We start from the raw sequence: 25,745 nt of genomic DNA on the forward strand, positions 1-25,745 counted from the left end.
TCACCTGTTACCGACTTTGACTAAATAACCCCACCCTCCCGTCTTGTGACAGTGGCTCGACAGATGGGGTGTGTTCGTTTGATCAAGGATTCAGAAAACAAAAGAAACCGGATTCAGATCTCAGCCAGCTCACCATGTGTGAACACATTCCAGCGACTGACTTACCACCAGTAGTTAAACAAAAATGATTAAAATAAATAAAAAGTAAATATTTCACCACCTTTTACCAACTTGACCCACATAATCAGTGGATTTCATACTGAAAAGTTTGGGAGAAGGACTTATACAAGTAAACACATTTACACATTCCTGGTGTGCACATCTGTGAGGCCACGAGGCTGTAAAGTGTGAGTGTGTAAAGTGCAGATATTACATAAACTGGAAAAGACAGGAGTTAGTTACATCAGTCTGATACATGTAGCCTACATTTCTAAATCCCAATGGAGTCAGAGATCACCAACTTACTTTTCCATGTCTCTCAGGCAAAGTTGTTTTTAAGTCTTTTGGATCAAATCTAAGTCAAGTTTCAAGTCTGTAGCTTTGTTCCAAAATACCTTAATACATCGCTATGTATCAGGCACTTACAACAGTGAGAGCTGGTGTCAAGATAGAGAAATAGCAAACATAATTAATTCTTCACTTTCTTGGGGACTCCCTGGTGGTTCGCAAACCCTCTGGAAGACAAACACTGATCCTGTTCTACAAGAAACACATCAAACCATCTTACTGAAAAGCCAGCCTTTAATGTGACCAGCGGCATTAAGACTGGTTAAATGCATACTTGAATAACTTTCAGTTCTGTCACCTTGTCCTTACATAAATACCATCATTTGATATTAGGAGTTATAGAAATAAGTCACAAATATAAAACAGTTCTCCTGCATTTAATCTCAAGACATTTTCAACATTCAAATCTGTGTTTAGTTGCACAGTTATGTTTTACAATTTCTCATGATCCATTTCTTTAAAGGTTTGTCCCCTGAAGTGCTTAAGTTCATACTTCACAACAATTCAAAGTTTTGTGTTGTGAAATTTTGTGGTCATATTTCCTTACTTGGTTTTAGGTAAAACAGAAGACAAAATCATACCTGTGAATGAAACCATGAATCCACAACATGGTATCAGCAAAACATCCGGTGTGGCAATAGATGACATTTAAAAGACACTTTTTGCATATTCACTGTTCATACAGTAATTGCTCTTTGGCTATACAGTGCTGAAAAGTCAACAATATATTCTTATTCTACTGCAGTACTGCAATAATCAGTGACACTGAAAACATTACAAAAGGTAGAAAGTTTGGTGAAAAACAATCTTAGTTGTTTTTACTCTGGTAAACAGAACTCAGGGAACAAGGGTAAATGTCAGAGGTCACTGGTCTAGGTGCGGGTGAGGAAGCTCAGATTAAGGCTAGCAGGGATCTGGATGGTCTCCAGGGACACAGAGGAGGGTGTGAAGGGGAGGGTGACGGAGAAGATCTTCTTGGTGTCTATCATCAAAGTGGATGACTCAACTCTTCCTTTCAAAAGGTTCTAAAATATAAAAAAAAAATAGATTAAATAAGTTGTATGGTCTTAGCTACTAGAGTTTTTATGACCAGAAAAATGAGCACGGCATTTTTGCCAAAACTTTCTGGCTACTCACTTCAATGGTTGCAATGAAACTGGTTGACACTCGCTCTTCAAATTCGATCACTGGGGTGTACAAGGTCAAGACTTTTATAATCTGCCAAAAAACACAAACAATAATCAAATACTAGCAAAATATTATGACTACACAGTTGGAAGACTGAACCTTTACTGATAATGGACCTGTGCTGTGTTGAGTGCAGTGCACATGTTGCAGATAGCTTGGGCATCTGCCTCCGTCTTCTTCTTGATCTGTAGAAGCTGTGCAGCCTGTACAAGCGGCTCCAGAATCTCCTTGGCACCACAGTCTGCCAGCTCCCTCTCCGACAGCCACTCCTCCAACTGCCAAACATTGTACCTGAAGCCGGAGGCATACAAATACACACAAACAAACACACACACACACACACAGTGGAGTTCAAAGGTCTGAGACCACTTTCCCATCTTTGCTAATTCCTAGAAACTTCAAACCTGGTGATAAAAGTGAAACTAAAAATGATATTCTCATAGTTTCACTTAGTATGAAACATTTTCTTTCTGTATTTATTATCACCACACAGAAGCAGGTTAATGGCCTGTCAGACAATTCAATGTATCTTCTATCACTGTATTCGTGCAAGAACACATTTGTTTTAGGTCAGCGAAGGCCCAACTCAAATCAAAAAGTTACCTCAAAACGTGTGTACTGGAGGTATTGTGTGTGGGTGTTGCTCTCTTGTTGCTCTACAAATCAAAATACAATATCAAGGTCAATGTGTGTTCCTTGCCGTACCTGATCTGAAGGCCTTTACTCCAGGAACACATGTCCTTCCGTAGCAGCAGGTGGTTGAGGGTGACCGCACAGATAATGTAAAACTGCTGCTTTACCACTTGCTTAATGATGTCTGAGTCCATCCCATGCTGACTCATGGTGGTGTGGAAGAGCCCAAGACGCTGCAGGAGGACTTCCACTGTAACAGCCCCCTCCTCTGGGAAACTGGAGCTTCTCTTCCTCAGGCCTGTCGGTTTGGACCCCAGAACTCCCTGGATTGTTTCATGCTCCAGCATGCTTGCCACTACATAGAACACATAAATTGAGGGAAAAAACACATTACATATTGTTCTGTTACAGTTACAGTTCTTTATTGATATGTCTAGTAAGGTAATGTCTCCTCACCTATAAGGGGCTGCAAAATGTCCTCCATGCATTTGATGAGCTGACGGTAGATTTGGATGGCCAGGTCACCAAAAACCTGCTCATACTCTGTCAGTCCAAAGTTGGTCAAGCAGTGCTCGTTCTGCTTAGCAGTGTTGTGCTTTGTGAACACCTACAGTATACACGGGTTGTACAGATATTCAGGGTTAATTGAGGGACATGTCCAGCTGTAAACATAACTCTGGCATCAAAACCTTCTCAAGCTTACCTCATCTCCACTGTACTGGTTCATACAGTGCCGTAACCGGCATGTGTTGGCCAACCAGAAAGACACTACTTCAAAATCCTTTCCTTTTTTCTGAAAAAAAAAAAAAAAAAAAATGTAAAAATGTATTCAAAATAAAGATGAGTTACATTATTTCCATGGATCTAAGTTATTGATAGTTATATACTGCACCTTAATGACCCCTTTGATGCTGCTGATGGTGGAATTGAGCAGAGTGCTGGCTCTCTGATCATCATTCACATTGTCTGCATAGCGTAAGCACATGAAGAGGATGTAGGCTGGAAGCCCAGGAATGAAGCTGACTGCTACACCACGAGGCTTCAGATCTGAGAAGATTACAACATTTCAAAGACAATACTCCAATAATGTTGTACTCTATCTATGGAAAAAACATTAGCCTGCAATTCTTTTATGTAGTTAGTAAATGACTTGATTGAGCAAAATAGGTATAACATACCTACGACCAGATTCTTAAGCAAGCGGCTCTCGTCACCCTTCTTGTATTCCAAAATGCCCTGATACTCTTTCTCCTTGCGGGTGATTTGAACTGCTCTGGCAGGTGCGTTCATTGTGGAGCCATAATTTTTTTGTTGAGTGCTCGCTAAACACAGCAAGGACACAAAATGAACAATAACAGATTTGATGCTGTGTTAACATCATCTGGAAAATATATTGTATGATCAATCAGCGCCATGTGATTACCTTCAAAATCATCAACTTTTTTCATGTAAAATTTCAGTTGCTTTTTCAACTTGCGTATGGTTTTGTCTTGTTTTTCTCGCTGCTCCATGTGTTCCTTAAATTATTGAAACATATTAGATTAGAGTGAAGGAAAACAACACTTTTACATATGGCCTAGAAGTCTGAATGTTTAAAACTATGAAATTAAAGCATCAGTAAATAGAAACATGATGAAAATTCTTATTGGCCGGCAGAAGCACTTAATAAAGCATCTTAAAAACACTTTCATAACTCTTTGGATTTTCTACATTACTATAATTTTTTTATCTGACATTCTTTGCTGATAAAATAACACAGTATCTTTCTCAAGGATGATTAACTATAATCTTATTGGAAAAAGCCATAAGGCTATAATTTTCAAAGGTACACATCCTGTACTAGACGGAGTCGCCTGTTTATTTTGAAGGAGCTCTGCTTTAAAAGGCAAAGTTAGATTTTCAGTTTCTGGACAGCCAGTGAGTGCACCCACCAGGTTCTCATTGGTGAGCCGTGCAATCTCATGCTTCAGGCTCGCCTCAATTCGGGCATCTTCAGGCAGATGGAGACTCTGAGCCAACAACTTCTGCTGCTGCTCCTTTTCATCCTTCAACTTGTTCACCTCCTCAAGCAGCTTCCTACACTTCTCATTGTGGATACGTTCCTGCTCCTGCATCTGGAACTCCAGGAGCCTGGAGGATGGAGAGAGGAGAGATCGCACTCCATTCCATATGGCATGAATGAGCTTGAACGCACTACCCAACAACAGAATATTACTTCATTACCTGTTGGTCTCTTTCAAGCCTTCATAAGCCAGCCACAGCTCTCCATCTTCATTCAGAGTATGGATATTAGGGGATCTGAAGAGTAGCATCAGAAAATGAAGATGACACATTTCTCCTGATAGATTTAAACTAGAACCAAGTTTGTGCCTGGTTCACCAAGTTAAATTTAAGACTTCTTAATACCACATAGAATGCAATTTACAATTGTTCAATTAACATACTGGTCCAAGTCTGAAAGTATGATGATAAAACACTGGACGGTATGCCCTAGAATTATCAATCATTGCATTACTTTTTTTCAGTATTTCCCAGCAGTATATGACATGAAATCATGCTAGCCTGTAATAGCCCTGAGGAACTGGTCTTACCTGTCAACATCTTGAAATGAAGGAATTTCACTGAGATCTAATTTCACACTTCCTCCAAGGGCAGAGTCCTAAACGTCAGTGCAAATGGAATTAATTATTTATTATTCATGTCAGATGTACATTTTGTCAAATCACAATACTGAATTTTTAAAAAAAAAAAAAAAAAAAAAAAAAAAAAAAAAAAAAAAAAAAAAAAAGCATCCCTACTATAAAATGAGGAAATAACAAATGTAATATACTTTCTCACCTTGTGTTTGAGAGCTTCTTGGCGTACCATATGCGATCGAAGGAGCAGCACCTCCTCTTTTCGCATATCCAGCTCCTCATTGGAGGAGCTGAGTTGTTCTAGTAGTATGTTGTAGGGCAGAGAGCCAGGGGCGGGAGGCATCAATTCAGTATTCTCATTGGTCAGAGACTTTCGCAGCTCATTTAGATCCTGCTTCAACTTCTTGTTCTCAGACTCCAATTCTTGCCGCTGCATTAAGACATTTAGAGAGAGAGAAAAAAAAAAAAAAATCAAACATCTACAAATGAATTTTTGTCCCTATTCACTTTTCAGTTTCAATAAAAATATAATTTATTGTAGACAATTGTTCTCAGGAATAGTAATGGGGTGACAGCTCATTTTTGGGATGTTGGAATAGATCTAGCTTGGATCCATATATATGTACCTGACCAAATCATACCTTTAATGTTTCCAAATCTAGTTCTGCTCTGCCAACAGTTCTCTGCTCCTCCACCTCCTTTTTTAGAAAAAAATGTACACATAAATATAAACCACTCAACCACAAATATTAGTGAAAAAGAACTAATAGCCAATTGATACAAAACTCTATCTGCTACCAATAAGAAACACAACTAGTGTTTCAGTGCATACCTTTGCCTTTTCCTGTTGGGCTTCTTCTTTCTTATCCAGCTGCTGCCAAAGTGACTGTTTGTCCTGCTCCAGTTCCTTTACTCTTCTCTGGAGCTTCAGAAGGACAGACAGGTCCACCGCAGGCTGGCTCTCATCCTAACATAACACACCAAGCATTGACTGATGAATCTCTCCACAACTTAACTAGAATGCTGCACTAACAGGATTATAACACAGACGAGGCCAGAGAAATCTTCCCACAGCCGTTCTAAATTATGAGTGTCCAGTTCCCTGTAGATGCACTGTGAATTCATCGACACAGATAAAATACGCACGTCAAGAATTCGGTCCATTTTCCATCCATTTATTTGTGGGATTAAAGAAATCAGGTGAATTCAAGTTATTAGGAAAATCTAACAACCACAAACCCTGTAATGATTACAGGGTTACAGTGTAATGTAACTATTTACAGTGATCATTTTATGGTGAGCATGTCACAATGTTGACATGCTCACCATAAATTGTGACATCTCATTACAAAAACGATTTTTACACCATACCAAACATTTTTAACTATGAAAATTTAAGAATTCCTTGTAAATGACTGTGTTCATACCACACAGCTGCTATTACTTGTCAATATAGAAAATACAAATGGGTTTCATCCACCTCTAAGACTACAGAGGGTGAGTAGTTCATACTCACAAAGTGATACTCTTCCCAAAATTTATCTTTTTGACAATTCTGCACCATGATACTGTGTGGTTTAGCACATTACCTCTGTTTGTATAGAGCTGTCTTCTCCCTCAGTAGAGCCTAAGCTCTGACTAAACTCAGACGAGTTACTGCTGTAGTTGGAATCTGTCCTCTTGTGACCAGATTTGCTTGAACTCTGGTTAGGTGTGGAAAAGACATAACAAAACATGTGACAGACAGAATAAGTATCAAGGCCTAAACTTAAATCTTTTCTAATGTAATAGATGCTTTGAATCTTTTCCTTACCAATATAATACCAATATTACTAATACCAAATGGCAATTCTGGTTTGTGACAGCATCTTGAAATCACCATATTATTTAAATCTATTAATAAAGAGCTATCAAATGACAACTAATGTTGCCATTTGTTGCCAACTAATGTTGCATTTTGAAAACTAAATGAAGCCAAAGTAAAGTTCCTCACAATGCTGAGATTCATCTGTTCTTTCAAGTCTCTATGCTGCTCCTCCAGATGCAGGTGTTCACTCAGCAGACTTTGGTAGCGAGAGCGTTCTTCACCTAAATTCTTCTCCAGCTGTTTTGTATTCTCATTGTTGGTTTTGATCTCTGAAACAAAATAGTTCTATTTTATTTATTCATTTATTCTGAGTTTAGCTGTTACTGGTCATCTGTAAAAGTATACAGTACCTGTTAACTGTTTGGCTTGTTCAAGGATTAGTATGTTCAGTTCATCTTTCTCGCTGTTCAACAAGCTGTTCTTCGTATTAAGCTCTTCTACCACCTGATTGTGAGAGAGAAAAAAATCATGTGCTCTCAGTCTTAATTCCCATTCATTATGATTACAGTACTCTTCAGTATTTACCGAAATAAAGCAAAATAACCTACTAAGTTCATAAAAGGCCCAAAGACTAATGATTACAAATTCCTGTTTTACATTCCATTAAGATTTTTTCAAGGGCAGCCTGGTAATTCCTACTATTGTCCCCCACAGGCCACCATAGATGATTTGTGGAAGCCTAAGACCCAACCGTAGGACTATTCCATTCTTTCCAAGCAAACTTATTTTTTTTCCCATCAAAAATAATAATACATACAAATAAAAAAAGAATGAACACAACATCAAGCACTAACAGATTAACAGAATAGACTGGGGGAGATGAAACAAAGCACTGCTGTACAGCCTACTGTAGAAAACAGAAACAGAGTGTAGTATGAATTTCAGACTATTAATGACAAAACGCAATGTTCAAAGTATAGTGAAGCTGCCAGGCAGTAAAATTGGATAACTTAGATGACTGTGTAGTAGGCCTACCTGTTGTGTTTGCTCCTTGTAGATCTTTGTCTGCTCTTCCAGGTCATCTTTCACTCTGCGGGTATTTTCCAACTCGTGCTGAAGGAAGGAGAGCTGCTCCAGTAGGGAGGGAAGTGTCTCTGCCTTGGCTCTGGCCTCCTGCTCAGATCTACGTAGGTTTTCAATCTCTCTACTTTGTCTCTCTCTTTCCATAGTCTGGGTCTTCTCCACAGCACTCAGCTTCTCACTGAGCCCTCTGTTTTCTTTTTGCTGCAGGGGGAGATACACACACATGCTGTGCATGTGATACAACTCCCAATGACCCAATGTTTCTCCAGCAACATTTTTTATGTTAGATTCCAGAGTAAACAACTATCTAACAGACAAAACTAGACATCCATACTCTCACAATAATCACCTGCTCATTTATCTTGTGCTGCAACTGCACAATCTTGTTCTCCATGCCAATGTTGAGCTTCTTGAAGTGATCCACAGAGCGCGCCTCCACTTTCAGCTTCTTTAATTCCTTCTTGGCCCTCATGCGACGTACACAGCTCTGCAGCAGGACCATAGCTGCTATGGTGCGTCGGTAATGTTGTCGGGTCAGCCAGCCTCTCACCCACTTCTGTATGACCACAGCCTTTTGCTCAAACATCAACTGTGAAAAAAAGAAAAATATATAATGTCAAGTTTATAAGTGAAATGGCAATGTCCTGACTTGCAGGGCGTGTTAAGAAGAAGTGAGCTGAACATCCAGGGGCTTTATGTTCAAAATTATGGATTCTCTCACAAACTTGACGGTAGGATTATTTCTACATAAGAATTAGAATTATAGTGTGTCTCCGTGTTATATATCTAAATGTGCCATGGTTAATTTATTGTTGTAGTGTATGTGAATGACATCAGCTGACAGCAAGTAAACACAGAACTAAGCTGTTGCCTAACAATGCTGTGTTGTGCTGACGTGTCAATGAGGTCAACAAATTCAGCATGAATATTGTCAGTCTCTATTTATATGACTTAATGATTAAGAATCCTACACAACAATCAAGGTTTAAAAACTCCAAAACAATCTACTGTGCTCTGTGTACTGCTGCTAGAAGCTTTTACTACCTCAACAATGTTAATACCGGAACCTGGCATGTACAGACTTCCTTTGAGCAAGGAACTCTTCAGTATTATGTTCCAGAGGCAATTCCTGTTTTTCCTGGAGGCACCTGTTAAATCCAGCAGTGTTATTGCAATAATCAACAATCCCCTTCCGCTGTGGGTTGAGTAAAAGCTTTTAAAAGCCCTTTCAAACTACATGAAACAAACTCAGAAATGCACAGCGGGCAAGTTAGAATTAAGCCTGATGTTGATATTTCCTTCTGGAAATTCAATTTGGACTACAAAACCTTCCAGTAAAGGAGATCAAAGGTCTCCAAAATTTTTATCAAGTAGGGCATTACCTTATAATACTGCTTTCTAGCCATGTAGGCCCTCAAGAGGCACTGGATGGTGATAGCTGCAGAGCGCTGCTGTTGGTAGCATCTCCTATTCGTCCACATACGCACATTCCGCTGAATGACAACAGCTGCTCTGGTTCTTCGCAGAAACTGAACATAACTGACAGAAAAAAGAAAATATATATATATAAGAAATATGCTAGAGAAATTCCTAGTGCCTTTAAACTTCTTATTCTGCTGCATCTCCACTCACCAGCGTGCCTGGTGGCCCCGTACATGTCTCTGAATGGTGATGGCAGATTCCTTCATCCGCAGGTACTTTTTGCGGGCCAACCAGCAGCGGATTGTCTTCTGGATGCGGACACAAGCCATACGCAGCTTGTCAGAGCGCAGCTTCTCCAGGTAAGCCACCTGACCAGCCCTGAAGAAGATCTTGTTTTTGCCAAACTGATACTTATCTTGGTCCTAGAGACAAAACACAGAGGCATATGTAACATGTCATATTTTAGTGGGTCTGTGAAAATTACATTTATTTTGTTATTAGCACTATGGAAACGGTTTTATACAATTCAGACACACCTGTATAAGTTTTTCCAGGAGATTTTTGCACGTCTGTTTTCTATCAGAAAGAATATCCCTTTGCTTCATGAGGACCCGATAACGACTAAAGAATTCTTGATAGGTCCATCTGCAATGTTCATATACATAAGACAGGTTGGATAGGTCATTTTTATAACATTTAATTGTGTGTGCAACTGTACGACATTGTGAAACAGTTGCTGTTGCTACCTAGACGGGAAGCCTGCTGCTGAGATCCGGATTGTCTCGAGGACCCCACATGCCCGAAGCTGCTGCACTGCCCTCACAGGGTCCAAGCTTTTTAAAAGATAACATACAAACATATTACAAAAATGAGTGTACTTATCTTTCATCTGTGCTTCCTGCTAATAATTGTTCTAAAAAGAAGACAGATATCATCATCCTCACGTGAATGCGGATTTATGGTCATTTGGCTTGATGCAGCGTACGTAGTGAGGAGTCGTAGCGTTTAATGTGTCCATCAGCAAATGTAGAGACTGTCGAAACTGAGTAAAACAACAACAAAACCATGATAAGTAAGTATGGCAGTTGTAAAAATTTGTATGTACATTCAATTTTTACTTACAATCACTTGGACATTTTTTGTGGTTATTTATCCCTCTTCATAAAACTGTAATTATTAATCTTCCCTAGGTTTTTCATGAGGATGGATACTCTAATTGTACAATGAACTTACACCACCAAATGTGATATTTCCTTCTTTTTATGCTCTCACCTGCAGTCCAACAGTCTTCTTATTATCCCTCTGACTCTGACCGGCCCTTCCACTGATGCCAGTAAGTTTCTTAGTAGAACTTGTTGCCTTCTCATCATCCTCAAACAGCTTCAGCAGCAAATCAAACTGAAAGGATCATTTTTTTTCAGACATCAAAGCAGCAGAATACAAATATGTTATTCTACACCAGATGGCAGAGTTTTCAATCTAAAATTCAACAGTGGGTGTATTTCCTCCAATAGTTATGGTTGAACAATTCTAGGGTGTGTGCCTGGAGACTTACAACACAAAAAATACTTAACAGTTATTTGCTTTTGGCTTCATGGCAGCTGAAGAGGTGCTGACACTAAATGACACAATATATTTCTTACTATGACCACTGCAAAGACTGACTGACTAAGAATGACTGATAAGTGAGAAGAATTGATTAACAATTTCACCTTGCTCTTTTTCAGTACATTTATCTGCTCCTCATTGACTGTGTCCTTGTTTTTCTCCAGGAAGCCCTCACACTGGTACTCCACCTAGGCACAAAGGACCAGGTCACACAGTGTTCTTTGACTGAAAGAGCAAAGGTCATATTCATCATCCAGAGTCTGAAGAGGACAGATTAGTCCCACTTTAATAAACAGTATCCTCAAACATTTGTGGTGATGACATAAAATTCTGACTTTGCAAACAAACTAAATACAATTTCACACTTCATTATTGGTGGTCTTTACTAGAAAACATGAGTAATCCATCCATCTATCCATTTTCCACACTGCTTGTTCTGTGCTAGGGGGCAGCTGAAGCCTATCCAAGCACACACTGTGGAAAGAAATCTGAACACTGGGAGAAAATCCATGTAGATACATGCAGAACATGTAAACTCAACACAGAAAGCCCCAGTGAGATGTAATGCCACCTCAGCATGAGACATTACTGTGGTTTACTGGGCAGTTAAGTACCTTGTCTGCAAAGTGGTGGATGATGAAAGCTCTATTTGATAACCTGGGTTTATCAAAGTGAGCATTCTGCTTCAGGAGGGTGTTGTACAGTTTCTGGGCCCATGTGTCATCCGAGCCTTTGGGCATCTGTGGAAAGAGGAAGTGCTGACACATCAGTTAGTCATGGCATTACTCATAACCTCTAAACATAGCGTGGTAGAGATTCTGCCAGTGGAAAAGTAGCTGAACGGACTTTTGGTTAAAAAAAAAAAAAAAAGTAAAACTGGCATTTTACCCTGCATTCCTCATCCAGAAGGTCTAAGACACCCAGCTTGGCCTCAATGAGATTAATGCATGGCTGGTTGTCATAGAAGTCTATCAATGTCCATGGGATAGCCTCTTTCATGTACTCTTCTTGTTCCAGTTTGAAGACATGCTGGAGGGAGCGATAGCTAAAAATGATTTATGTGTACATTTTGACAAGAAAATGGACATGTTGAGCAGGAAAAGACACATACCAGGTTGAACTGTTGTTGAAGCTTCTCATTGGCATAATTGATGCAAAACTGTTCAAAGCTGTTGACATCAAATGTTTCAAACCTGAAGAAAAATCCATGTTTACATTAAAGCATGTCTGGTCATTTAGGGAACATAAATTGAAAAACCACAAACCAGCAGGTGACAACATACCCGTAAATGTCCAGCACTCCAATGAATGAGTGTTGTTTCTTTGCAGATTTTAAGGCATTGTTAACACTGTCCACAATCCATTTAAAAAGTCTGGAATAGATGTGTTTAGCAAGAGCATCTCGGCCATTGACCGCATTCATTTTGGAGACGGACTTTACATAGGTTTCTGTGGTTGTTTGGAGTTTCCTGTGGCATAACCAGTGGGCCATTTCTTCACACGACACCCCCATCAGTTCACAAAACACCATCAGATGGACATTATCTGGCTGGAAATATATTAATAATAATGGTCTTATGTGAGAAGAAAATCTATACATTCTTGATGCAACATTAAGACAAAAAATTTACCAAATATACAAGACAAAAATACTTAAAAATATATTAATTAAAATTAAAAATACTGAGCTCTCTTGTTGAGTCTGAGGGTAGTCAGTACTTACCAAGATGCTGCATCTGTCTGCTGACTGATCTTTCACCTCCACATTGCTAAGGTGGAGAATGGCTGCCAGAATTTGGTAAATTTCCATTTGATCACTGTCACCGGTTCCTATAGTGAAAAAAAGAATAATAAAATAATAAATTATGATGAATCATGTCAGTTAATCCAGCAACAAAAATGTATAAAGTATTATCTATTCAACATATGCTGTAAATGCAAACTTGATTGAAATGCAACTAACATTCACCTAAAAGTGAGAAAGCCCTCCTGGTGTTGCTCATCTCTTTGGCATCATCCACTCCATCTATGACTGGGCTCTGACCCTGGTTAGTACAGTGGAAGTCATCTGCGCAACCTTCAAACATTAATCAGGCAAAACATTGTACTAACACATACTACTTGTTACAACTGCTATTGCAACTGTTTGCTTTTTTAATAATTTCTAAATCATTATAAAAGGGGATATCATGTTTCAGAGACTCACATACCTAACTTGAAGGGTTTGAACTCTGGCAAATGTGAAGAGGCACACAGCTGATAGAATATATGGTAGTTTCTTTCTCCATGGGCCTAAAGGTTGTGCAAACAGATGTGAAATAGGAACCAGGTATGTACTGAAAACACATTCAGTAAAACTAAAATCTCTTTCAACTGTAGGTGCATGCATGAACAGCAAGTGCTTTGCAAAACTGAAATCAGCGAATTTTGTCTTGAAAATAATAACTTGCTTAACAAAACCTAATATATTGACATCTCTGTGAGTCAGTGGCCAGGCAGGCTAAACTGTGGGTTGTTTATGTTGTTTGTTAATACGCTGCTGAGATATGCTTAGCAATGTATTAAATGTTTTAAATCAATTAACTGCAAGGTAAAACGTGGAAGATAGAGTGATAGGAAGGGCCACTTTCAGACACTGAGGGCAGTCTCCTAAAGACATGCATGTAAAATCCATACCAATGAAATTACCTGAAACACAACTCTCGACTTTTCCAGTAAGTAGGTTTTCATGTTAGCCCCAATTATACCATGCTTCTTGTCAAACCCAATCTCAATGTACTTCCCAAAGCGACTGCTGTTGTCATTCCTTGTTGTCTTGGCATTCCCAAGGGCCTAAATGAAACATATATGTATCAGTAATCTTTATCATTTTATGATTCTGTCCTATTTTCCTGCAGTGGAAAATGTTACCTCCATGATGGGGCTGGAGGCAAGGACTCGCTCCTCAACATTGGCCTCACCAGAAGAGCAGCTTACTGTGGCAAAGTAACGCATGGCGTACTTAGCAGAGACGGTTTTGCCAGCCCCAGACTCACCACTCACTATGATGGATTGGTTTTTTTCATCCCTGCATGAAAATGTGATATTATACAGACCACAAAAAACAAATTTAGATAATCACCATTAAAGAAAGTGAACATTTCACTTGCTTAAAAATCAAACATGTAAAGTGTCAAAACCTGGCCATGTGTTTATATGCTTCCTCTGCCACTGCAAATATATGGGGGTCCATGTCCCCCATGTTCTGCCCACTGTAGGCATTGATGATGTCAGCTTCATAGATAGGCAGGGCCTCATAGGGATTGATGGCAACCAGGACAATTCCTAAATACCTCAAGGAGAAAAATTCTCAGTTAGACTCTACACCATTAAACAGTTTGGTGTCTGTTCCTTTAACGGCAGCCAGTGCCACAATAATCAGCATAATGTACTGCAGATTGTGTCAGATGTACAATGAACAGAACTCCAAAGTCTACAGTGACACTGATAGTGTGAGTCAAAGGAGACAAGCTCATTACCACAGTATGTGTATATCAACTTGGAGTCGATAAAGCGCACTTTAAGGTTGTGCAGCACTGCTGGCTCGTGGAGGTAGCTGAGAGATGTGAGATCATTTTCCCCCACCAGGATGTTGGGGTTTCTTAGTGGTGGCAGCTTGTCTGTTGTCGGGTCTACTTTATATTCCACCTCCTAGAAATACACAAGAATTTAGCTTTGAGTAGATACAATATTAGTCTGGATACAGTACATTGCTTTCATTTTAAAAAAAAACGACAAAAACTGGTAGCACAACACAAAAAACAACTAAAAGGAAATGGTAAAACACAAAAATATTAGCATCAATTGTCCATCGTGTTAAAAGGTAACTAGCAACCACTGTGCTTCCCTTGTTCATGTTCACTCATGATAATGCTTTGGCCTTATTTCCATACCTGAAGTACATGTCCAAACAAGACACAGCTACAGGAAGCCACAGGGGAGTTTTTTTTTTTAAACAAATCATCTGTACCCTTTCATGCAACAACCCACCTCTTCTGAAGCCAGTGCGTTAAATAGGCTTCTTGTATTAAAACTTTTGCAGAGTTGCAAACAGAGGCACACAAAATGTTTGTCTTGCCTGGGAATCTATGTGCATTTACCAAACATCAAAGCTGCCTAAAATAATCCCACTGCACAGAGATTTATGAGGCTCTATTGCCAGGGCTCTTGCAGAGAAATGTGGTCATGGCACAGAACATCACACACCCATTTCCACCTCAGTGCCTTTTTTTTGTGCTTGTGCTTTTGTGTGTGTGTGTCATTTCCCTGGCTCACCGTGCCATCCTCTAGCTGCAGAGAGAGCGTCAGGTCACCAGGAGTGTAATCTTTGATAAGCTCTGCTGACTTCCACACTTCTTCTGCATCTGGGAGCCATACACGGGCATACTGATGGACAGAGGGGAAACCGGGTCAGAGCCATTCAGCCACTGCACTTACAGTAACACAGACTTTTACAAAACGACAGCAAAACAGCAGTGACATGTACCTAAGAAAATGGTATGCTAACTTGAAGTCAGCAGACAGCAGTCATGCGTATAATGTGTATGGATACGGGGTATTTTAAGTGGCAGACAGATAGAAAAAAGCAACAAATTAAGTTTTACCAAAACCAAAAGCTGTTCAGTGGACACCTGTAAGTGACTGGCACCAGTAAACCATCATTCTTAATATATATTAACGATAAGTTAACTAACGTTAGCTACAGGAAAACGTTGAATGAGCTGGACAACCGACACAGACTAACAAAGTTAATACACCTACCTTGGAGTAGAGTTCAGAGGCTGCCATGTCTTTTAACTCGCTAAGTGAGCCGTCAGAAACTTTCTCTGCCCAAAGAGAGAAGGGTGCACATCTTACGTACTCCAAGAGTGGAAAAACATGAACTTTTCTGAGCTCCTCTCCAGGGGACGTTGCGCTGAGCCGGGATGAAGATTCAACTGCCGCTACAGCAGTTGTCAGTCAATTGCTCGTGCTATGGCTCCGACACGTCTCGTGCGTCTTGCGTGCCTCCCAGCGGCCAGTGAGCTCATGTCAACTACTTCCACCTCAGGAGAAGGAGGAGTAGGTGGGAACCAGATCCTCCTCAACATACTACCATGAAGAAACGTGCACAATTCATTTCCGGGATGGTCAGATGAATTTTAATTTGCTTGAAAGCCAGTAACTTAATCCAAATTTGAGGAGTTTAAATGCCACTTTGCGTTTTAAAATTGCAATTTAACAATATCAACTGGTCATTTTAATATCAATTATCCTCTTTCAATTTATCTTATCTAACATTTAAGACTACATTTTTTAGGTACTGACCATTGAGTTTTATTTGTGAAACTAAAGTTTACACTGCTTGTTACATATGAGATGGAAATAAACAGCAGATACTTACTCTCCACTATTTTTCTGAAAGCTGTAGTCACTACTTTGTAGAGTACACTTTGCATCCAAAACAATTTCACAATGTGAAATTGTTTTGGATGAAGGGTTGAAAGTGGAGTAGTTAGACTGACACAAACTAATATTAATTACTACAGTAAAGTACATTTTACTTTTCAAACATCTATACTTTTATAAAAGTTTTAGTTAATCAAGTAACATAGGCTGTCATTTAGTATCCATTTGGTTCACTTTAACTGTTGAAAAATACTTCAGTACCATTTCCTGTCTTGCTTCTTAGGAGTATTTGGTCTCTGCTGTACTGGTGCTTTTGCACAGGACTCATTTCAAAATGGAAAATGCCTTCCTTCATGGGTCACATTTGCCATACAAAGTATGAACAAATGAATAAATACTGGCATTTTTACACCTCACCCAACCCATGGATGAAGGCAGTTTTTTTTCCATGAGCAATAGTTAGGCTTTTACCTCAGTATAATGTAAACAAGGCTCTTCTTAGTGCTTGTAGTTTTGTTGTTTAGTAATGATAGTGTGTAAAAAAAAAAATGCAAGGACACATTCAATTGAGTAAGTGTACTTATAAGATATTATGCAAAACTATTTTATTTACAAAACAAATGGCACAGTGTGACTGCACAGTAAATGCACATGCACACTCCAGACATGTCAAGGGAGTTTCTTTCCATAAAATCCTAGTGATTCCAGTCAGACAGTGACAGACATTTCAGGCAAGATTCACAACTAAGATTCTCACTGAGGGAGCAAATATTGCTCAAGAGGAACAACGGTTCATTACTTTTAAGGCCATTTTAGAGGTCAGGATGAGATGGAAACCAGCAGCAAGTCTTGGCAAACTAATGTCACTAAAATGAATTAAAATACAACTGGCTACAAAGTGTGTGTGATCTAATCTTCAGTACTTCGAAAAGCACAGAATCAAATTGCTTTAAAGGGAAAGGAGGGGACATGAACAAAATCAAGGTTTAGAAGAAAAAAAAAAACAGCATGATTACTTCATTTTCACTGTTTAAATGGACATGCCTCCACATGAGCGGGTGAACACTCAAAAGTTTCAAACTGAAGGGCATATCTGTAAATTACACTTCTACTTCACACATACATCAAAGCAAACTCTGATAACATTTTCTCTGTAGTCATAACTCATTAGTATTTTTGCCTCTGTAATTATCATTGACAATATTCCTTTGTGGTGATGACAACAGTTCCTTTGCACAGGCTATTCAGCTACTGTTAGACAGGCATTTGTAGGAAGGCGTATATCCTTAAAAGTGAAAATGTTCTATGAAAATAAGACAGCATTAACATCCATCCGTATTTACGAGTGACATCATGTTCATAAATCAATCACTATTCAGTCTTTTAAGGGCTTGAGAAACATCTTCCACTACTAATTGGTTGGATTTAACTCACTGACAATTCAGTGCCTGACAGTTGCCAATTTTTCACAAGTATTTGGCTTGGTACATAACTTGTTCTTAGAGAATACATACAAAGGTGAAAAACAAACAAAAAAGTAAACGGCAGGTAGATGTGAAGAGGGGGTTGGAATGGTAACAATTTAGTAAACATAAAACCATCAACCAGCCAGTTTGCTTGCCACGATTGAAGTTTTTCTTTGAGGCAGGTCCTGAGGTGTTGGGATGTGGCCTCCTGTGATCTCAGTCTTCTCCGTTGGGGCTGATGGCAACTGTTTATTCTTCATTTTTGCCTTGGCCATGTTGTAGTCACCAGAGTCGAAATACTTTTGCTGAACAAACGAGAAGACATAAAGTGAGAATATTGCAAAACTGCTATTATTTAAATGACTACCTAGTTTATGTCTGAAACACACCCCCTTCTGAAGTCTTTTCCTGAGAAAGTCTGAGCCTCCAGGCTTGGCTCCGAGGTTAGGATACCTGGCCTTAAGTTTGGCTTCCTCTGCTTTCTCCGGACTGACTACTTTGTCATCCATTTCCTGTTGAAAGAGCACAGAGTGTATGGATGGCAAATGCTGCACTCAGCTGATGGTTGAAAAACTGTGAAGTTTCTTTAAGACTACACATACCAGCAGTTATTGAACTTCAAAAATAAACTCTGACAGCAGAAGCAGTTACAGCTAGTACATTTACTAATCATTTTTCACAATATATATTCGCCGCCATGAGGGAAACTCCCAACTGGTGTTTGCACTAGCATTAATCTTACCATTTAACTTAGCACGTTTAGCTAAAGCATTAACCGATGTTAGTTAAGGTACTACTCACTTTATAAATGCTTTTGGCAACCTAGTCATTGACCCCAAAACAGCAGGGTGTTTGCTTTGCTTTATCAAGAAATGCTGGTGGCTAATTAGCTAATTACTGGTGGTAGCATCGTTTATGTCATTAGCCAGGAGTAGCTACTGGCTAACTAGCTTGATGCTAGCCGCCTGCTAATTTACCAGAATTGACGTGCTAGCAACGCTGGATAACTCGTTAAAATCAAATTTTCGTTGTTACAGTTTACCTGCTGATCTTCCGGAATCCTCGTTTCTTCAGCCTCCTCAGACATAGCTGTAGTGAATCTCTGCTGTGCTCGCAAAACTGTGGATGTAGCCGTCTGAAACAGGTCTTGTGGAAGATGAAAGGCTACACAGACAGCGACGAGGCGGGCGAGGGCAGTAGCCTGTCCAGCAACAGGCCAGTGAATCGATGCCAGATGCCAGATGCCAGATTGGATCATAAGCATCACATGACAATCTGTGACATGAACGTCTGTCAAGCGGACGGACAATTTTCTTCTATAAAAAATCATTTTTATTGTCTGAAAAGTAAAACGTGGACTGAACAAGTGAGAATAGTTTCGGGCTCACATAATGCCTTTTATATTCTTTCATATTTCATATGGGCTCTGAATGTTATATTTGAATAATATATATTGAGATGATTAGATACATTGATTCAGGCTTTCACATGCTTTTTAACCCTCGACAGCGCATGGACAGTGATCTACATAACACCTGTAATACACTGAAAAAAAATCGACTTTGTTATCCAATATGAACATTTCATGTGGAGAACTTCCTATTTAAAAGTTTCCAGAGACTCATTATTGCTTCAGCAAAACCTTTAATTATAATCGAAATTATTCGATGATGAATTTGTAAAAAAAAAAAAAAAAAAGACAAAAGATTATGCTTTTGTTATTTTTCATAGTATTTCTCAACTGTGTTACATATCAAGATTCAGTTAGCCAACTTGCTGTCATAGGTAATAACAAAGCCATCAGAATAGCTTTTCACAACACTAGTTAAAGCTCCATATTTCTGGATAAAAACTGTGGTGAAAAAAAACCCCAGCGACCTTATGCTTTTATAATCTTTGTAAATTTTATACCTGTTATACAAGTACTGGTATAAAATGGGAAGTAAAATGGTAAACAATCTTATAATTGTATCTTTATTTTTGGGGGTGCAAATTTTGTGTCTGTTATTGCTAATTTAAGACACAAATAACTTCATTACTTAAATTGTGGTTGGATGACAGATGTGGAAATCATGAACATAGCCTAATAGTTGTTTTTGCTTATGGCATATAATGCACTACACTTACACCATAGGTTACACACTGGATATGCTTGCATTATACAATATGTACATTGTGCGTGCAGTGAAGAAAAGTGCTGCTAACCTTCCCTTCTGCCATTATGTTCTTCATGCCAAAACAACCATCAGAGATTAAGGTTTTATCAGCAAAAATCCAAATTAACACAAAAGTAAAATGGCATATTGTTTCTTACAAATATTCAATCCACCATTCATTTTGGCATCAACTTAGGTTTTAATTTAGCCATATATATGTATATAATAGGTATAATGTCACAAAAAATAAGAAACAAGAAAAGCAATTCCCAAAAAATGTTTTTTTCTCATTGGTTACCTCCTAGCATTTTCTGCATTTCTGTTAAACTTAAACTTAATACTATGCAACAGGACTGAGTCCCAACTACCACACAGGAAAAAAAAATGACTGGGAGACGTGGTAAATTGCTGCTGCTTTAGAGGCAGATCTTTGTTAGGTAAATATTTTCTGTCCTTTTATATCAGTTAAAAACTCAATGCATTACTGTATCCATCACCGGCCATTTGGAAATAACAAAAGTACAATATAATACAAGGTCAACTTCCTCTCCACTTTCACGCCACCAAAAGAACCCCTTGGGCATGAGATTAATTATCCTCATCCCCCATGTCGACGTCCTCTTGTAACTTTTGCACCATTTTGTCTTCCATTTGTTTGGCCTTTCCTGCAACGCAAAAAAAAAAGACAAAATTTAAACAATGCTGAAATCACAGACTTGTCTTTAAGACAATCATTATGCAGAATTTAAATTTTTTCCCCAATTTGTTTTTGTTTTTAATATTCTCTATATTAGAATGGTGCTGTACATTGTGCACACCCTCAGGTATGTGTGTATTAAAATCAATGTCACCGAATTAAATTTCTTGTACATAATTACAGGATTCTTGTATCTAGCTCGGCCAACTAGTGATTCTGATAACTCTTTACCTGCATGTGGTGCTTTGATAAGGTGAATATTTTTCTTCACTTCGTTGATGGCCTCTTCTTTCTCCAACTGTTTGCCCTTCTTTAATCTAGGAAGTGGAGACAAAAAACAGTTAAGTACAACAGTGAAAAAAAGTTCCTGTAAATACCTGAATTAAAAAAAATATATTCAACACAAAGTAGCTGAACTAAAAAAAATTGCCCTTAAGCATTTACACAAAATAAACTGCTCACCTGTTCATGATAAATCTTGCCTGTCGTTTCTGTTTTATTTCCTCCACCCTCTTCATTGCTTCCACTGTAGAAGATAAAAGTGAAACATAAATTAACCTCTCAAAAACAAATAACCATGTTTTACAAAAAATGCTTCTGAGACATAAATTTAATGGTTACCTGTCTTGTCCCACAGATCCCTGTTATATTTAACAGGTGTATTTCTGCGTTTCTCAAACTCCAAAGAGTTATCCTGTAAGACAATATATTTTGTGGATAAGTAACAGTAAAACAAATCAATGTCACCAAGTAGTGCCTTATAGATAATCAACTCACCACTGTCAACTCCTTTCCTGATGCCTTTCTGAATGCTTTGGTCCATCTGGTTTTTCTTGGGTTACGCTTCTTCTTGAAGTTCTTGTGGCATTTTGATCTGCAGAATCTGAATGACTACATTTATTCAAAAAAGACAGAAAAACAAATAATTAACAATTCAACTCCATTAGAAAACACAGGAGTTTGAATTGATATAAACAGGTAAAACTTTGGATGATTTTGGATTGTGAAATTACAAAATTCTACAATTGAGAGTTACAAATTAGAGACATTCAGCGTTAAGGATTTGCCTTTACATTCGTCTAAAATAACAAACTCTCTTTATACATATTTATTAATGTTGGCCGGTACATCAGCACATATGAGCTCATCACAGACACACCAGTACTGGCATTCATGTTGTCGGATAAGTCACAAGAAACTAAAGAAAGACCAATGGCATGTTTGATGTAGTTTAAAAAATACATTGCTTTGTCCAAAGAGCACTGAAAGAAAGTTTGTTTTTCAACTGTAAAAGGTCTCACTAGTATCCTGGTCACAATTGTTCAATAACTAAGTTTAAAAGATTGTTATCAAAAACTTTTGTTATATGCTCATGATAATAATGATTTACTATATCAATTATTTTTAAAAAGTCTCAAATTGAGTATCCGCCTCAAAACTCTCTTCAGGATGTCATATTTATACCACAGCTCATTAACTCAGTAACACCATAGAAGTTGAAGAAAAGACAACTTATGGTTTACAACACAATAAAATACAATACAATACTACTACCCTCGTGTTTTGCCTTTGTTATAACTTTGTCAGCGGTGGTACTCACTCTCAGGTATCAGCATAAAAATATACTTTTAGTGGCAAAAGTAGAAGTAAATACAATGCCGAATGACCAATTTCAAAAATATATATTATATTATTGGAGGATAATTAATGTGTATATTAATGTGTACGGCACGGTTCCATCTAGTGAAAGCAGAGATCATTTTAATGACTTCAGATACTGTGGAGTAACTTAATAACGATACAAAATAAACTCTTCGTTGTTTGTATTTTGAATTAATAATCAAAAATGTAGTGGGGTAGAATTTTAAGTAACAGAAAATGGAAGTACTGAGGTTAAGTACCTCAAAATTGTACTTAAGTACGGTGCTTAAGTAAATGTACATCACTATGTGTCTGACAGCTATTATGCCACCACGCATACAAAATTGAAGCATGGGTTAAAAATGGCGCTGGCACAATCTCAACAAATGTTTAAACGCTTAGAAAGGACAATATCATTTTTTGAGTTTACTGTTTATGATTTGCCACCAGGGTACTCTTCCAAGTTGTTTTCGCATCAAGCCTTCAGGGGGCGAAATCACCCCATCAACCAAAACCTAGGCCCTGCTGGTTTATGTCCTTCATTCTTATTAGCTCTGTTAAAAAACGGTGGGTCTAACATATCATAAATGATTAAGTTTAAGTTATATCCTTCAATCCCACATTGTAAATCCGGTTTACCACTGAGTTATTTATTGTCTGTCAGCTCCTAAAACCCTCTGTCGACCCACGTGAGTGAATCCAGCACGTTATGTTAGCCTCCTAGCTAACGAGGCGACACTGACAGTCGAACATGAGCTACTGTTAAAGGTAACATGATTAATTAAACAGCAAGACAGCACCATACCTTACAGTCGTTCCGTACAAACATCACCCCATGTCCAGGGTACACCGGACCGGAGCAGAAATAACACTTTTCGATGCGCATTTTCACAGCACAAGTGCTGCGGACGACGACCGACAACAACAAGACCGCCCCGTCCTGTCTTCTTCTCCTTTCCTTTGCAACCTCGGAGCAGGAGCTCACACTAGATAGGTACTGCCCCCTGCTGGACCTTCTGTTACACCGTTCAAACTATCTGCCTCAAAATGCTCCAAAGGCACCAAGGATTCAACTTGAGCGTTTGCAAACTCACCTGGTTTGATGTACCACAGAATATTATAACCTCATGTTGCACAATATAAAATGTTCATGATTTCTATGGAGGCCCAAAGTTTTCAATTTTGACTAAATAAACACAACACTATGAAATAACCATATTAATCAACTATAATACATAAATGAAGCAAACAATTGTGAAATCTAAATGTTGTCTTTATTTTAAAGTGCCCCTTTTCAAAAGTCTGTTTTATTTCATAATGGCATTTTTCACAATGACACTTTATAATGTAATTTTTACCAATCCCTGCCACTTCATCTTTCAGCCAACCACATGGACACCACCAACATTTACACCAATAAAACTCTATACACTGTAATATTATTATATAAATAAAGATGATAAAATGCCATTTTATAATAATGAATTTAACTGAGAATTTCAAAATTTATTAATTGGATCATATATTTTACTTACTGGTGCTTTAACATAAGAACACAGGGGCATATTTACTGTATGTGATCAAGCTGTCCAAACTCAGCTTTACTGTTCACGGGGTTTTACTTTATTGTTAAGCGTTCTGTAAATGAAATTTTAAACAATAATATAGCAGCAAACAATGGTTTTTTATGCAAAAATATAGTCGAGTAATGGCATCCTGAGGAGAGAATGAATTTACACCTCCTGTGTTGAAATTTGAGCTTCTCTGTTTTGGTATCCAGCATGCATGTTAGTACATGTACATGTGCATGTTAGTGCATGTGAGTCCCTCCCTGTCAAATCACTGGCCCTAACCTACGTCTACACACAGGCACCACTCACAGGTGAGGTGACACTGTGCACTAGGCTTCAGGTGAAAAGACCCTCAGGAATTTTCCTCAAGTGAAGAAACCACATTTTGTCTAAAAAGGCCTTCACAAAGAAAGAGGTTAGACCAGAGCACAGACGGACTGGCCACTGGGACTACCAGTTGAAATTCCAATCTGGCCTGTTAAGACAACCATAAAGTTTTTACCAGCTTGGAACTGGCTTTTCTTCTTCTTCTTGATATCTAAGTAACGTGACATGTTCATAATATTACATGTCTGTTTTCATAATGTTAGCTAACTTGCTGTAACCCCTGTCTTGAATTTGTTAGCAAATATTGCTATCACTAGCTATCATGGTGATGCTAGCTCGGTTAATGGTTGTGGCTGGATTGATTTTTGTTAGCTCTCTCATTGGCCCTCATGCTCCCAGAGTTCAAGTCTGTAGTGCAAAAGTCTACGGTGACTACAGGCACATACACCTTCTGTTAAGGTTAACTTCATTCAGTTTTGCTTCTTGTATTTTAACACCCAGCTGACTGAGAACATGAGTGGGGGTGCCAAGTATTTGCTTTGGTCATGCTGCTGGTGTAGTGCAACATCTAGTGGCAGTGACATGTCTACTGAACCTGTAGCTGAAACGGTTGAGAACTACTGTTGTACAGAAAGCAGGTGACTTTATGAAGTAATGCCTCTTGTCTCTGTGATGCTATTAATCTTTAACATCATCAGAACAGAAGACATCCACAGTGTCATGTGAGAAACTGCACTTTACACTTTTCGAGAGGAGACTGTAACATCAACATGTCCATCAGTGTGTGTTCACGCACCAAAAAAGGATAACCGGGCTGCATTTAGAAGAAATTATTCAAGCTGTTACAGGTAAATATCGGACTCTGTACATAGGCTGTACATAGAGTATGACAGATTCTCAGCTTCATCTTTAAAACTTATATACTGTATGTAGCATCACGTTTTTTTTTATGACAGATCATGCATTATATTGTACTGTGAAGTTTAAGGGTTTTTTTTTTAGTGGTTTTGTTTTTGTTCCTAGAGCTGCACTGTGAACCAATTCACCTACTCACTCAAAAACATCAAATGACAGGATGAAAACAAAACTGACACATTTGCTGAAAGGCCAATATTTTCTTATTAATCTATGTAAAGCATTACACTGCCTTCTATACATAGGATGCTGTTCTGTGTGAGCATGGCTTGTGAAACTCAAAATCCTTTACAGCAAATTTAGCGAATTTGAAATTTTGAAAATATATTTGTATATAAATTGACAGATTCAGTCCCTCCTAATTGGCAGAATCAGTCAGATTCTTTTACGTTATCTTATGGTCACTTATTACACTTAAAGCTGCATGAGTTGATTTTTTTTGCTACAGCCAGCTTAATGATCTGAAATAGCAACATCTTTTATAATATGGTTAATAATATGGTATGGTATATATAGAGTTGTTATGGCAAACATGTTAGCTAACAATAGTCTATTTACACATCCAGCATACACAGAGCAACAGCAGTATTCATTTGGAGTCGTGTTTATGTTCAAATGATGAATTTAGGTCCAATATTCACATAAATATCTTGCTCTTTAA

The 25,745-nt window shown here is 38.3% G+C and overlaps 3 protein-coding genes across 3 annotated transcripts; all 3 read right to left on the minus strand.

Moving 5' to 3' along the window:
* Positions 1 to 739: 739 nt before the first annotated feature.
* Positions 740 to 15,780, minus strand: LOC111229538 (unconventional myosin-Va-like). The gene is made up of 40 exons (XM_022755882.1): positions 15,685 to 15,780; positions 15,199 to 15,309; positions 14,403 to 14,574; positions 14,064 to 14,208; positions 13,795 to 13,951; positions 13,573 to 13,716; positions 13,095 to 13,176; positions 12,854 to 12,961; positions 12,608 to 12,714; positions 12,168 to 12,433; positions 11,996 to 12,077; positions 11,773 to 11,913; positions 11,499 to 11,624; positions 10,989 to 11,072; positions 10,549 to 10,674; positions 10,221 to 10,318; positions 10,023 to 10,109; positions 9,813 to 9,921; positions 9,487 to 9,698; positions 9,237 to 9,393; positions 8,204 to 8,443; positions 7,807 to 8,055; positions 7,182 to 7,275; positions 6,958 to 7,100; positions 6,554 to 6,667; positions 5,797 to 5,931; positions 5,606 to 5,662; positions 5,167 to 5,394; positions 4,920 to 4,987; positions 4,552 to 4,626; positions 4,260 to 4,458; positions 3,752 to 3,845; positions 3,507 to 3,650; positions 3,221 to 3,375; positions 3,032 to 3,121; positions 2,785 to 2,935; positions 2,401 to 2,683; positions 1,812 to 1,986; positions 1,645 to 1,725; positions 740 to 1,532 (listed from the first exon to the last, which is right to left on the minus strand). The coding sequence occupies exons 1-40, from the start codon at positions 15,709 to 15,711 to the stop codon at positions 1,380 to 1,382; spliced, it is 5,469 nt and encodes a 1,822-aa protein (XP_022611603.1). The 5' UTR covers positions 15,712 to 15,780; the 3' UTR covers positions 740 to 1,379.
* Positions 15,781 to 16,899: 1,119 nt separating this feature from the next.
* On the minus strand, positions 16,900 to 18,997 carry LOC111229636 (cAMP-regulated phosphoprotein 19-like). The gene is made up of 3 exons (XM_022756050.1): positions 18,820 to 18,997; positions 18,167 to 18,289; positions 16,900 to 18,082 (listed from the first exon to the last, which is right to left on the minus strand). The coding sequence occupies exons 1-3, from the start codon at positions 18,862 to 18,864 to the stop codon at positions 17,912 to 17,914; spliced, it is 339 nt and encodes a 112-aa protein (XP_022611771.1). The 5' UTR covers positions 18,865 to 18,997; the 3' UTR covers positions 16,900 to 17,911.
* Positions 18,998 to 19,737: 740 nt separating this feature from the next.
* rsl24d1 (ribosomal L24 domain containing 1) lies at positions 19,738 to 23,217 on the minus strand. Its single transcript, XM_022756049.1, has 6 exons — positions 23,077 to 23,217; positions 21,408 to 21,521; positions 21,252 to 21,324; positions 21,093 to 21,156; positions 20,862 to 20,947; positions 19,738 to 20,598 (listed from the first exon to the last, which is right to left on the minus strand). The coding sequence occupies exons 1-6, from the start codon at positions 23,155 to 23,157 to the stop codon at positions 20,522 to 20,524; spliced, it is 495 nt and encodes a 164-aa protein (XP_022611770.1). The 5' UTR covers positions 23,158 to 23,217; the 3' UTR covers positions 19,738 to 20,521.
* Between the last annotated feature and the right edge of the window lie 2,528 nt (positions 23,218 to 25,745).

Source organism: Seriola dumerili, unplaced genomic scaffold, assembly GCF_002260705.1.
Source record: "Seriola dumerili isolate Sdu_G_001 unplaced genomic scaffold, Sdu_1.0 BDQW01000242.1, whole genome shotgun sequence".
Classification (NCBI taxonomy): Eukaryota; Metazoa; Chordata; class Actinopteri; order Carangiformes; family Carangidae; genus Seriola; species Seriola dumerili.

Excerpts from the sequence above, each read along its gene's own strand:
- LOC111229538 (XM_022755882.1), bottom strand. The coding sequence starts at position 15,711 with ATGGCAGCCTCTGAACTCTACTCCAAG. Across the intron at positions 12,078-12,167 it reads GGAGTGCTGGACATTTACGG|GTTTGAAACATTTGATGTCA; the intron begins GTATGTTGTCAC and ends ATTTTTCTTCAG. Across the intron at positions 5,932-6,553 it reads ACAGCTCTATACAAACAGAG|GATGAGAGCCAGCCTGCGGT; the intron begins GTAATGTGCTAA and ends GTGTTATGTTAG.
- LOC111229636 (XM_022756050.1), bottom strand. The coding sequence starts at position 18,864 with ATGTCTGAGGAGGCTGAAGAAACGAGGATTCCGGAAGATCAGCAG. Across the intron at positions 18,290-18,819 it reads GGATTCCGGAAGATCAGCAG|GAAATGGATGACAAAGTAGT; the intron begins GTAAACTGTAAC and ends CTCTTTCAACAG. Across the intron at positions 18,083-18,166 it reads GGAAAAGACTTCAGAAGGGG|CAAAAGTATTTCGACTCTGG; the intron begins GTGTGTTTCAGA and ends TCGTTTGTTCAG.
- rsl24d1 (XM_022756049.1), bottom strand. The coding sequence starts at position 23,157 with ATGCGCATCGAAAAGTGTTATTTCTGCTCCGGTCCGGTGTACCCTGGA. Across the intron at positions 21,522-23,076 it reads TTGTACGGAACGACTGTAAG|TCATTCAGATTCTGCAGATC; the intron begins GTATGGTGCTGT and ends GAATAAATGTAG. Across the intron at positions 20,948-21,092 it reads GCAAGATTTATCATGAACAG|ATTAAAGAAGGGCAAACAGT; the intron begins GTGAGCAGTTTA and ends TCCACTTCCTAG.